This window comes from Cyanistes caeruleus, chromosome Z (genome assembly GCF_971803275.1).
Source record: "Cyanistes caeruleus chromosome Z, bCyaCae1.hap1.1, whole genome shotgun sequence".
Taxonomy (NCBI): domain Eukaryota; kingdom Metazoa; phylum Chordata; class Aves; order Passeriformes; family Paridae; genus Cyanistes; species Cyanistes caeruleus.
In genome coordinates, this window is record NC_141732.1 from 43007159 (window position 1) to 43021644 (window position 14486).

At 36.7% G+C, this 14486-nt stretch overlaps 1 protein-coding gene across 3 annotated transcripts in view; it reads right to left on the minus strand.

Moving 5' to 3' along the window:
* Window positions 1–14486, minus strand: part of DAPK1 (death associated protein kinase 1) — an 85922-nt gene that overhangs the window by 15237 nt on the left and 56199 nt on the right. For all 3 annotated transcript variants that reach the window (XM_086868363.1, XM_086868361.1, XM_086868362.1), the window contains exons 10-18: window positions 13977–14066; window positions 13480–13572; window positions 11757–11876; window positions 10584–10682; window positions 9687–9785; window positions 8420–8518; window positions 6826–7023; window positions 5663–5860; window positions 2787–2885 (exon numbers count right to left, since the gene is read on the minus strand). In XM_086868363.1, the coding sequence (XP_086724489.1) occupies window positions 2787–2885; window positions 5663–5860; window positions 6826–7023; window positions 8420–8518; window positions 9687–9785; window positions 10584–10682; window positions 11757–11876; window positions 13480–13572; window positions 13977–14066 (1095 nt within the window). The remainder of the gene's footprint in view (window positions 1–2786; window positions 2886–5662; window positions 5861–6825; window positions 7024–8419; window positions 8519–9686; window positions 9786–10583; window positions 10683–11756; window positions 11877–13479; window positions 13573–13976; window positions 14067–14486) is intronic.

Genomic DNA, 14486 nt, shown 5'->3' on the forward strand with positions numbered 1-14486 from the left:
AATTATTAGCAGCAGTTCCTTCATTTTTCTTTTACAGATGAGCATCTGGATGCCACTGTAATGAGATACTTTGAATCCAGAGTCTGAAAGCAAAGTCAACACTCCTCCCCCTGAATTCCATCTCTCTTCTCACCAATTAGAGGGTGATAGAGATTTCTAGATATTGCCCACAGAACAGATTTGAAAGGTCACAAAGGAGGGACACATCAGCATATTGACTCACAGGGATAGCAGGTGAATGTTTGTTTACCAATGGATAAAGACTGATAGCATCATATCAGCCACTGGAGGATTCCAGAAAAAAAGAAACTTGTAAGGGATGCAGTTTAAATTGCACCAGCAAGTTTAAAAGGAGAAACAAAGCTGCCTTCAGTAGTCTGGTCTTGTCATTTAGTTACCTATGTTTCACAGATCAGCAGTTTAATACTGATAAGACTAAAAGAAAAATTGCCCACTACTTTGACTCTTACAGCTGCCTTACACTATTGTACTGTTCTAAATTTTGGCAAGAGGTAACTAATTTAGGAGTACTTTGCTTATTTCACTATCTCAGATAAAAGAATTAAAAAATACATACACAAGAAAAATAGCAAGTTATTTTTAGTCTTTCCTGAAAAATACAGATTATCTACACACTGGTATAGCAATAGATAAACAAACCTGACATATAAAAAGGGCTTGGTTACAGGATCCATGAAAGCCTATTTTGCACCCACTGGTAATATTTCGTTACAACTGCTGACTGGCTCCCTATATTGCAAATCAGATAGGCTGCAAGAGCTGATCCTGAGTTCAAATGGCATTTGCAAGCATCTGCATCCAAAGTTTTTAATCAATCTGACAATTTTAAAGTTGGTTTAGAAACTTCCATGAGGAAAATCCAACAACATGGTGCCAGTTAACAAGTGAGCACAACAGATGTTTTGGGGCAATTTTTAAACATGTGAAATAATTGTATACTCCAGAAGTGGAAGATTTTCTGAGGTCACTAAACACCATCCAGGCAATCAAATTAAAAATAGACTAGTTCCAAAATGGGCTTAAATCAGAAAGAAGGCAAGGAATTCATAATATAGCCCAGTTACAAAATGGAGTTGGAAAAGTTAGTTCCTCAGAAATGGCATACTAAGAGAAGAAAAAGGCCATTAATTCTACTGCACTGGCTCAGAAAGAGCTGTTAATAAACTTTTCAGAACAGTTTAACAGCCTTCTAGAAAACCAATGCAAAACAGAAATATTAAAATCACAACATGCAAGGCTCTCTGGTCCTCTCCTTTTCCCTTCTCTCTGCCACCACACTCCTGGAATAATGGATGGCTATGGATATTCAGTGTACTGCTCCTGGTAGATTTAGTATCAGCACTATTTATTTTGTTATGTCCTTCACACTGACCGAAAGAGACAAAATGTACTTTTATCTTGGAAGGACAGTGTCCACAGAGGCAATTATAACAACACAGCTGTCATATATGACACAAATGAAGTGCAACAGCTCAACAATTCCCTCATCACCCTTTTCTTTTATCTCATCTCTACAGTACGTAGTAGTGCAAATACATATACACAATGGGATGTAATAAACCAACAAAAAAGACAAAAAATGGGTGACAAAGGAAATCTGGAGAGCATCCTACCAAGTCCACTGCATGGACATTTCATTATTATTAATAGGGGACGTGACAATATACAATCCAGTAGTTACCAAAAAGTAATTATTAAGTCCTAAACTTGTTTAAGCTACAATTCCAATTTTTTTTTTGCATTCTCCTCCTACATAAGATCTGTGCTTAAAAGACAAAACTGCAGTGCTAAATCTAGAGGAAAACAACACAAAAAATTAATTTATATTATTTACTTTAAATATTTATTTTAAAATTTAAATTTTAAAAAAATTTAAAATTTACTTTATATTATACCAAATGCATAGAGCAACTGATACAGAAGTTTTCTTCTTTTCCCCCCTCCATTTCAGCCATCTCAGGAATAATTTGTTAGGAATAAGAACTCTGAAAACTCAACTAAAATCTAATGACAACATGACTTCCTCATACACAGCAGCAGTTATTTCTAAGCAGAATACATTGGTTACAGTGAGTTGCAATGTAAAATGATCCACTGGATCTGAAAATAAATCATGGTTAGTTTGTTCAAAACACATGTAATGCATGATGTCTATAATTTAGCGTGCACAGGACGAAGGACACTTCATTCCTGCTGTGAGTATGTCATTAGGAGGATTCTTCTCACCTTACTGAGAATGAAAAATGCCTCCAGTGTTACTAACTGGAAGCAATGGTGCTGGCTGATCTGACATGAATGATTTAGTTTACAAGGATACTCTCATGCTAGTTCACTCATCCATGCAACCACACATCTCCCACCATAAAACCAGAACTTTTTAACCCCCTTAAAGCAAGAAAAATATTTAAGATGCATACAGTGTATTTGTATGTTTCTCAAATGTGATGTGAAATGACGTACATCTTTGTGAAGTGACTCACTGTGCTTATAGAAAACACAATGATACAAGTAATTCTTAGACAAAGAAATTATTAGGTGTAGATGAAGTGGTAGCTGTTCTATACCATAATCAGTTCCAAATTCATTTAGAAGAAGGGAACAAGTAGACAAGAGAGATATAACAAATACCACGCATGTTGTATGACATACAACAGCCTTTATTTTAAATTTCAAAATGTAATGTCCTTTTCCTACTCCTCTCTGTGAGTTCTTTTTCTACTGTCATGCATAAAAGAAGAAGAAGAAGAGCATCTCTCAGTACTTACAGAGGTTAATGCTTCTACATTGGCACCGGTAAGGCAAAGGTACCGGACAACATCAAGAATGCCATTGTTTGCTGCCAAGTGTAAAGGTGTTCTTCCATACTAAAATGAGGAAAGAAGTGTCACTATATTAGTCAAAGAACTTTACTTCAAATGTTCTGAGTAATAATCAGACATATTATACAATTATACATACCTGATACACAGGAATGGTTTTGCTAACACTGCAAGAAAAAGTACTTTTGATTGCAGCTTAAGCACAACTGCTGAAAGTGCAATTAAAAACAAAGGCTAGACGACTATTTAAAAAATGGGGAAACGATTTTTTTAGCTAAATTCCTCACAACTGTGGAGGAATTGACTATATTTGATAATGTCTTTTAATTCCAGAAAATTTATTTGCCTTTTTACTTAGTTAAATAAGAACACTTAAACAACACTAATTCCTTAACCTTTAGAACTCTGGGTTCTACTTCCATCCAAGTACTACTGGAGATTAAATATCTCCCCCTTTCACCCAAAGAAATAAAAAGAATGAATGAAAGAAGTCAGCATGAAGTAATATATTTCTGTCTACAATCAGAAACAAAGTCATAAAGCTATTTCTTGAAAGAAGTATTTATAGCCAGTTTTCTGATAACTGGAATCTGAAAAGACGCTCAGGCTCCTCCAAACCCTACACCTCAACTCAAGTAGCATCCTGCTTGTATTACGAATAGTGTGTCCAGCAGCAGCAGCAGGGCAGTGATTGTCCCTCTGCATTCAGCACTGGTCAGGCCACACCTCAAATCCTGTGTTCAGTTTTTGGCTCCTCATGGCAAGAAGGACATTGAGGTGCTGAGACATGGCCAGGAAAAGGAAATGGAACTGTTAAAGGGTTTGGAGCACAAGCCCTGTGAGAAGCTGCTGAGGGAGCTGGGGTTGTATAGCCTGGAGAAAAGGAGGCTTGAGGGGAACCTTATCACTCTCTACAACTGCCCGAAAGGAGGGTGTAGTGAGCTGGGTGTTGGTTTCTTCTGCCATGAAACAAGTGACAGGACTACAGGAAATGGCCTTGAGTTGTGCCAGAGGAGATTTAGATTGGATATCAGGAAAATTTCTTCACTAAAAGGCTTGTCAAGCACTGTCATGGGCTGCTCAGAAAAATGGTGGAGTCAACATTCCTGGAGGTATTTAAGTCATATAGACGTGGGACTTAGGGACATGGTTTAGTGGTCAACTTAGGAATACTGGGCTAATGGTTAGATTCTGATATTACAGTTATTTTTCAACCCTAAATGCTTCCATGATTCTATGATTCTAAAGAAATGCATGTGATGTTCTACTGTGCTGAATCTCTGAAAGAAACAAACAGTGCCTTCTGTCAGTATTACACACATGTGGGGCAAAGCCAAGTGTTTGCACCAAGGATGGAAGTTAGTTTTGTTAATGCCATGTTAATATAGGGCTTGCTCCTGAAGAGGAGAAGTAAAAATTAAGATTCTCTATTTAATAACACTCAAACTCACCATTTCAAATAAAGGGCACTCTAAAAGTCTCTCCAGAATACATTACTCCTAAAAGAATAATGGCAAAATAATAACTACAACCATGCTTCTGTAGCCGTGATCCCACAGCCACTGAACATTTGAAGGTTAAATATTTTTTCTCAGCATGCTGGTGGTGATCCCAGCTCAGCATTCTCCATTAGCAAACAGGACAACAGCCTCATGGTCCATTAACTCAACTTGTCAAAAATGTGCTCTTATCTGTGGATCTGGATTTAATTGCCTAGTCAATCAGATTTAAGCTGAGAAGCAGGACTGGAGACCTCACTGTTTTAACTTTTTTTTATTAGACAGCTGATGATTTTAATTGCTGAAACCAAAAGTGATTGCACAGACAGTCCTCGAAAAACTTGGTAATTTTCTTTATCTGGTTAATACAATCTAAGTGCTTTGGTAATAAATAGAAGTGTTAACTAGCAAATTATTGCTAGAATATTATATGCTAGTATTATTGCTAGAATAGGTACTATTCCAGGAAAAAACCACAAAGAAGCTAAAATACCTGAATCAAAGAAATTGGAGATAGCAACATAAAGATTCTTATAAGTAACTTTTAAACATTTTAGCATATATAAAATTTAAATCTGGCAGAGAAAGACATTCAGGGGTAAATATCAAGCCCTAAGCACCACAGCCTGACAGCAGAGTGACTGACCTTGACCTATTCAAACTATATATATGGAATGTTTCCTGAAACAGCTCACTTTTCTCTTAAAGACCTCCAGGATAAAAGACATAATATAAACCTGTAAAGTGTTATGTTTAGTTATCCCATACTGCAGGATGAGCACAACAGATGCAACAATAAAGGCACTAGTGTCTCAAAATTAAGGGATGGGTAATGAAATATTCTTCCTGGAAAATGCTTACACCAGCTACAGAGTGTTTGCAGTTTTATCTGGCATTCATCTACCAATAATCATAGCAATCACCATTTTTAGAGTTACAACACTGTAGCAGAAAACATACCAGTCTTCAATTCCGTGCATAACTTAATGTTACCTATGAAATCAAAGACAGCTGCAATGCATTTCATCTGTTCTTTTGCACCTAGATGTAATTTGCATAACACAAAGCTAAATGGCTAGGGAAGAGTGTTGGCAAAATATACTGTGATAATTCACCTGAGTTCTTTCTTCCTGGATGTTTAATGATCTATTCAACTGAAAAAAAACTTTGGTAAATTTGTAGGGTGAGTCATTTAATACTTATTTGGCCACTCTGAGAGACAGAAAAATCCAAGGATTTTTCATATCAGTGAACTTAGAAAGGTGACCTAATGCAACAGGTGAGCTAATAAACAATGTAGTTCAGCATACATATTCCATTTACCTTATTAGTGACATCCAAACTACAGTTTGCTTCACAGAGTGCCATCACAATAGGCACATTCCCATCTTTGCAGGCCACATGTAAAGGAGTGTTCCCATGTCTGTCTTGGAAATCTACAAAACATCCTTGACTGATGAGAGTTTTAACTACTTCTATTTGACATCTTCTTACAGCAAGGTGCAGGGCTATATGACCATCCTGAAATAAAGAGACAGCTTGTGAGAATGCTAAAAATCCAAATATTTAGTTAAGTCACAACCATCTCAAGTAACAGGGTGCATCTTCCTTGCCTCAAGAATCACAATGGTTTTTAATTTGAAGGTGGAGGCAGGGAGATGCACCGTATCTGTCAGAACAAATAAGTCATGAGATAAAAGCAAATTTCTGTTATGACACTGGTCTCTGCAGTGGAGCTGATGAAACACAATTGCACATTCTCTTCTAACATCTTTAGAGGAAGGAGAGTGCTCAACAGTAACAACCAGCTGAGTATTGTAAACTCTAATGTTTACTAGACAGAAGTTAGTGATGCAAAAGTCATGCAATCTGCTTTCTGATCAGTAACTTTAAAGACAGAGCTTTCTCTCTGTGAAACAACTTAAAAAGACAATGTAACTGGAAAAAATTATCTTAGAAGTGAAAACTTTTTTCTGAAGTTACTTTAATAACTATTTAGTTAATACTAGTAATAAAGGTAGCTAAAATGCCAGCCATACCAAAAATACAAGCACCGAACATCCAAATTTATTTATTTGGATTACATCACGAAAGACAAAAATTAATTCTGAATCAAACAGAGTCATATTTTTACATAGTTCTTATTTAAAATGGGTGTGGTTTATCCAGTCCATAGTAATCAAAGGCCAACAACAAATCCATCTTTTTCTCTGAAGTTAACAACTTGTTGCCAATTGCAGAACCAAATGTTCCTGCAATTTCTCAGTGTTACTCATGAGGTGATAAATGATAAGGAGATAATAGATCAGCAAAAACCCGGTCATGGAATAATAATCATCAGTGGACAACCTTAAAGACTATTTCAGTCATCAATAAGCCCTTTAGGAACTGCTACGAAAATTCACGTTGTGGAAACAACGCTGACTTGTAGCACTCAAATGAAGTACTTGAGAGACACGCCCCTGTGATCTCTGAACATAACTAACCTTGTCTGTTGCATGAAGGTCAGCCCTGTGTTCTGCCAAGCATTCCACAATATCATGGTAACCCCTAGCTGATGCTGTCAGGAGTGGGGTCTCCCCTTCTTTGTTTTTAATGTTCACATTGCAACCTGCTTCACAGAGTGCTTTGGCAACAGAGTAGTAGCCGTGCCAAGCAGCACAGTGCAGTGGGGTTTCTTCTTCCTATTAACATAGAAAATCAATAAACAGTACTGATCCAAACTTCAGGAAGGACAATTTGCCAACTTAAAAATACAAAAAGATGGTATAAAAAAAAAAAAAAAAGACAGTCTACTAAATAGGTCTTATAAAAAGATGTTGTAATTTCTAATGTTGACACTCTAAAACCAAGAACAACTTCAGCTGACATACAAGTGATTACCTTGTATGTCAGCAATCCTACTTCAAATCTATCCATGATCCTGAGGCTAACTATCTTGGTTCTCTCACTTGAAAACAGACCCTTGTTCACAAAGCACTTCTACATCCTGGGTGCTGTGACTAATCCAGCATCTAAAACAGACCGATCACCATGAAGATGCAAATCACATTAGGCCAGCAGTTTGAGGCAGGTTACTCTGCTTACCATGTTGAGAAAGCACATCCCAAAGTTCTAGGAGTGAAGATAGCTAAAGACCCAAGTCCTTAAAGACACATCACAACAAGCCTTTGAAACTGTCTGCATTTGGAGTTCAGTTGTGACTGAAGTACTAATTTGTTTTTTGCTTGAACCCAAGAAATTTCGAAATATTCAACTTCAATTCACTGTACGTGAGAGCAGTTATGTGGAACAACATTAAAACCTCAAATGTTTCACAAAAACATGCTGAAAGTAGCCCACTGAAAAAGCAGGGGGAATTAAAACCCACTAAAAGAAGTAGCTCTGTCAAATTCTAAGAAATGAGATATCCTTTGTGTACCTGGCAAATATCAAAGAGGAGACAAGAGGCTGATAATAACCGAGGACCTGGACTGTGTTCAAGGTTTCTGTACAAATCTGAGTGTGAAGAAACAGACAAAGAACATGTCCTGTCCTCCCTCAGTGTAGGTCTCCTTAAACTATGGAAAGGAAGTCCTAGAGGATGCAGCACTTGGAGAGGCTTGTGGAACTCTCACACAATGGGTCAAATGGATTTTCTTTTTCTGTTAAGCCTTCTCTTCCTTGTTTCCTTCAGACCTCTAAAGAAACCCTCCTGAGACCACCCCTTATTTTCAAAAATGAGTCCTTGACACAAAAATCAGTCACTTGACATCATGGCAGAAAAATCCTATGACTGCTAAAACCAAGCAGAATTCAAGGCAAAAACTAATAAAACTCTTTAGCTAAACTCAAAGTACACACCACCACCCACACCTTCATGGAGCTGTTTATCCATCTTTTTAAGCTTTCATTTTTGAGAGAACCTGTGTTTCATAGCACTCTCAGTTTTTCACATAATCTTTATCTATTAAGAGCTATCAAAATCTTCATAATTCTGGTTTGCAGACATGCCAGAGGCTAAAAGTGAGACTTGAAGTTTTGACCACACGTATGAAGCCTTATTTGTTGGAAAAAATGCAGACAGTGCTCATGACTCACCTTGTCTTGAAAGTTTGGATTGGATCCAATGCTACAGAGAAACTGAACCACATCCACATGCCCATAGCGAGCTGCCACATGGAGAGCGGTCTCCCCAGACTGCAATTAGAGGAGAGCATGCCAGTGTCATTTCCTGTGTCACACCATGATACACACTGCCTGTACACCGTGTACAGCCTGAATGCCCTGAATCCGGCATGGGATTCTCCTCCCTCTCCGTTGCCCAGCCACACAGCTCCATCAGCAGAGCTTACAAGCTGGTTGTACGTGACAGACACACCACCACCTGGCAGGTAGGTTATTTCTTCAAAGGCTTTCTTTTTCCAGAACTTACTTCCCTACTTTATTTGTTTCAGATCACAGTCATGACAGGATTTCTGAGCAGTATGAGGAGGAAGCTGTTTGTGCAATTGTGTTGAAACAGATGTCCCATTTCTATTCATAATATTTCCATATGTTCCCCCCTACCCTGTTTATTCAAATGTAAGGAGCTGGCCTAACATGTTTGTATACCCTGGTGCATTTTGGTCACTATGTCTAACTATTTGCAAAACTTTCTTTTTTGAAATTATATAAAACAGAAACTGTATTTTTATTAGGAGAGTAATCTTTATCCTAGTAGCCTTATCAGGAGTCAACAATTTTCCCAATGTACCTTTCTTTGCATTAGTTCCCTCAACAAAACAAACTGTGTTTCACAAGTATAATTTCTTCTGTACTGAAGCTTTGGCTAGTATAAAATCATTGCTATGGTATAAAAATTTAACAGCAACTAGTTTCTAGGGCATATGTTGCTCAAGTAACACTGCCAAAGACAAGGTAAGTGCTCATCAGCTATAAATTGTTATGCTTCCTTATACTCAACTTAATAACAGTCAAATTTACTTGTCAGGCAAAAGTGATTTTCAATCAAGAGGAATGAAAAACCGAATCACGATTTCACCCTGAGTTCCAATGAGAAATCAAGTCTTCAAGTGAAAATTAATTTAGGTTTGTACTTCCCCACCTACCCACCATGTACTCACCACCACATTTAACATGCACACTTGGCTAGCATTTGTCAGGAAAATAACCAGTACATCCAGCTCCTTTAAAGCTCTCTTATCACGGCCCTATGCGTCAACTTAGAAAACCACACTAAAAAAGCCAGTCAAATTACTGGAATTATGACCTGGCTGAAAACCATTTCAATTGAAAGACCTCTCTCTTTTCTAAGATAAAGTTATAGGAAAAGGCCATCTGTGTGAAAAAGGAGTTCTTTTCTTACCTTATCCTTAATATCCAAAGGACATTCATTATCACTGAGAAATTTCAGTGTTTCTACATGTCCATGTCGAGAAGCCCAATAGATTGCATTAGATCCAGCCTGTCAAAAATATTTCATTTCAGATGTTATTGATCGAGTTAAAATCCTAATTCTGGATTTTCACCTGAGGTACACGTGCACTTAGGTGTACACAGAGACACTGAAAAGCTTTTCAAGCTTATATGAACAATTCACTTTTAAAAAAATTTCATATTGATTCAACAACTCTACATACCAATAGTGACAACAAAAACCTCTCTATGCAAGGATAATTAACAGGATTACTAACTGCTTGCAAGGATAATCCTCTTCTCTCTTGTTAAGGAGCTCATTAGAAAGAACAGTCATGAGATAAAAACCTTTCTTCTACTTGCTTTACCATCTATTAGATGGAGAAGCACAGTTCTTCAAGCTTGCTTTAAATGAACTGTTAGAGCACATTTGGAAAAAAGCTTATTACAAAGCATATCCTCCATCAAATATATTGTAGTTTTATTTGCAATATTCCCCACAGCTAAAATATTAATTTATTATTCTATATTAAATAAAGTTCACTATTTAGTTTTAGGGTAATCACTACTTTGAACTACTTGATGTGGTTTTGTAAGCATGAGCTACAATATAAGATTAGTATAATTCAAATTATTTCAGCTAATAAAGTGATGAAAGTCAGAGGATGCGTATTAGTAACAAATGACATTGCTAAAAGCTTGGTCTTATAATTTGGCAGTGGAAGACAGAAAACAGGATCTACAGTTCAGAGTTTTTAATATCCAGTACCACTTGGTCTGAACTGCTTTTCTCCTGCTAACTTTACAGAAAAACTTAAAAAGAGCAGTGGAAAAGCAGAACCCAAACCTTGTCTTGAACATCAATACGAGATCCACGCTTTAAAAGCAACTGAAGCATCTGAATGTTTCCACAGCCAGCAGCAATCAGTAGTGGAGGTGTTCCATGCTAATAAGGAAATACAAGCAAGAACGATATAAGTAATTATTGAAGGATTAAGAAAACAGTGGAATAGAAGGCAGGCATTGAATAGCATTTCTGGATTTCTATTTTCAAGTCTTCAGGAAATTCTGTGTGAAAAAAATAATTTATCTCTTTGTTTAATAAAATGTACTGCACAGCAATTTTTCATATTTTTGAGATGAATTCATGATATATCACACAGTAAATTTATGCTTTTTAAATTAGGAATATTAATGTTTATCTCTTATTAGCCTTGTTTGGCAAGAACATTCCCCTGTGCGATCTCTTTGCGGCCTACACCACCTCAGACACAAGCCATAAGCAACATCTAGGGAATGTCCATTCAAACAAAAAAATACAGTGATTTCTTAAATGGTTCAAGACTCCATCACAGTAAAATAACACACATTTTACTTCTATATTGCTCTTCATGATTATTTCTGAAAGGACTTTGGAATGAAGGTCACTATAACCACGCAAAAAAGTGTGACCTTGTCTTGAACCATTTAAGAAATCACTGTATTTTTTGTTTTAATGGGCAGTCCCATTTCACTTTCCGAGATGTTGCTGATGCACTGAAATACTGTAGTGGACAAGCAATTTCATTACTGTAAATGACCACCACCATCTAACATGTTTACATAACCCACTTCTGCAGTTTTTGGCTTCTCTTCCTATCAATGCTTTGCAAAGTCAGTTTTATCAGTCTGGTTATTCTTAGGTATTCTGCCATCTTTATCTATCATCTGCCACAAGCAACAGCAACTGCAGCCAGGAGTGAAGGTTATACTTGATAAACCACAGCTCCTGACCATAGATTTGAGTTATACTTTTGAAATGCCTAGGCAAAAAATCCCAATTTGGGCTCCATTTCAATGTATCTTGAAAAGACTGAACACAAAGCACATGAAAATTTCTCCTAGGAAAAAAGGTAGAATTTTTTTTCCCATTCCCTTGCCTTTTCATTTCAGGTGTTACATTTCTCTTTTACAATCTCACTGCTCTATTCAACAGGGTGGTAGCTTGTCCCCCACACACCTCAACACAGACCCACACTACCTTGTTAGGTTGATTGACATCGTAATTTGTCAGAGATCCCAGAAGGTGCTGTAATCCAGGAACATTGTCATCATTGATGGCATGAATAATAGCTTTCATCACAAAAGAATCTTCCTCATCCTTGCAATTAAATGTGAAAGAAGAAAAATTGTTAGCTTTAAGAAAAAAAAAATCCATATCTAAAGAGCTGCCAAGACATAAAAAAATAAAAAAAATAAAATTAAACCCTAAATTTTTTAAAATATTTTTTTCTAAAAGAGTGCTTCAGCTTCAAGTTGTAATCTTTCGTGAAGCATATGGCTAGCATGTATTCATGTTATTTGAAAACCTACACCAAACCCCCCACATGTTTTCTAGTAAAATATGCTTCCCTCTTCTTTGCACACAAACCTGTTACTCACTGAGATTCCACACAGGTTTCTTCTATTAGGTGTATTTTTTTTTTTTCCTCTTGGGAAAAATAGGTGATAGATACCAACAGAAGCAATACTTGCATAAAATGAAATTATTCCTTGCACACATGTGATGATAAAAGACCCAAGAGGCCAGGAACCCAACCAAGTTAACAGGTTTTGTGTCATCCACAGGAGAGGTGCTTTGGTTCAAGCTTTTATCTATTCAAATTGATCAGTTAAAAATCTAGAACCTAAGTAATAAGCCTAGATACCTCTGCAGGTGTAGCTTTCTTTTTCTCCTCTGCACTAGAATTTCAAAGAGCTGAAATTCACAGAGCCCATTATTTGGACTGCTCTTACCTCCTCTCTCCTGAGGTTTCAGATTTTTTTAGGACACTAACATTGGACTGTAAATCCTTTCTCCTGGAACACGGGTGTGAAATGCTGATCCAGCGTTAAAAGGCATAGAGATAGCTAAGCTGGGGGGGGGTGGTGGGCAGGGAAAGGAGAGCAAGAGGAGAACAAAGAGCACAGAAGCCAAAAGATAAGAGGGCAAAAAGTGGAAACATGAGCATGGAGTTGCACAGGAGGGACATGGAGAAGACAGTATGCATGAAAAGGGCTTTGCAGAATTTTTGAGGTTTGATCCTATTAATGCATAGAAAAGATGATATTCCCCAGCTATAAACATATTAACACACATTCCTTGCTGATCATGGGGAATTTCTGAATTGTGTATTAAAACTTGTAGTGTAAGCTAAGAAAAATGCTTTTGGATTTACAAACATTTGTAATTACAAAACATACAGCAATTGCTCCTAACTACTCAACTCTAGTCATATCTAGTACCACAAACTGAATACTGGCCAACCCTAGAATTTCCTCCTGAAGTAACTGCTTGTTGTGACACTGTCTAGTATTCACTTGATTTAAAATGGTCACTGTGATTTTGAATACTTAGTTAAAAAAAAAAAGAAATATAAGGAATATTATTTTAGTCTACACAATGATGATGTAAATGATGAGTAAAATTCAGATAACACTTTTTCACCATACAATTTTTACAGTAAAAAAAAGTCCTCATGAATCAAACTTCAAAAGCAAGAAACTAAGGTATCAGCCTCAACAGGATAAGATAAATTTCAAGGTTTCAAGATGCAGAAGATCGAACTATGGATAACTGATCTTTGTAGCCTGAACATCTATTTCTTCCTACTTATGAGATTAGCTAATTATGCAAATTTTCAAGAGCCTAATATTTCCGTCAGTTAGAAACTGACAAAGTTCATATGTCATAAAACATTCTAAATATACAAGAACACACTTACCAGAGTATCATCACTTCTAGCGACACTCATGCTACTTCTGGACAAGAAAGATCTTGATAATCTTTGGCACAAGGATATTAAGCGCACTGATTGCTTTATAAAAATAATAAGAAAAAAGCTGTATGTAAAAAAATTTAGAAAATTCTGATACGATGCTATTGCAGAGATTTCAAAGGACTTAGCAAAACAAAATGAAGTTTGATTCCAGTACCCCATCTGCTTTTTATATTGAATGTGAAACTTCAACTCTTGCTATTTATAATCCAGCAGAAGCACAAAGCAAACAGTCAACACACAAGCATTTGTATGCAGATCCTTAACAGAGAAGTCCTCTCCCATATTACCATAGTCAAGCGCCTAATTTATTCCCAGTGACAGAAGAACGTGTTTCTTCTTCCTTCTTCTCCACTCTTAAATGTGCTGACCTTTCCCTGGAACAGGCAATGCTACTGCATTTGTATGTCACTGACATTCTGATGTGTTAGTGAATGACTTACTTTCCACTTTCGTCGTGCTGCGAACTTCTTGAATTTCTCCATATTCACTGCAGAAGCTTTTCTACTAAGTGCTTGCTGAGTGTCTTTTGGCTGAGAGCAAAAGGAAAATAAAGCTGTTCTAAAAAATGCCATAATATCTGCATGTAAGACTGTCCCTCAGTGATGATTTCCACTTGCATTATAATAGTACTCCAATCATACTGTAATAATAAAGTAATTGTAAGCACATAATTTTAATATTCAGAGTCTAGTCTGGCATACAGATGAAATTTCTTAAGAAAATGCTGTAAGGGAAATCCAGACCTAAGAATGCACAAAATGTGCTTTTCATTTTAAACAAAAAAAACCCCTTTAAACATCAGAATACCTTGTCCTTCACCTCCCTCTCCAATAGAGGCATTTGATTTCCAAGATAAATCCTGTCTTCTGTGAGGATTTCCTGACTGATTTTAAATGCAGCCAATCTTTGTTACAGTCTCAGTGTAATTACCTAGATGCTGCTGAAAAACT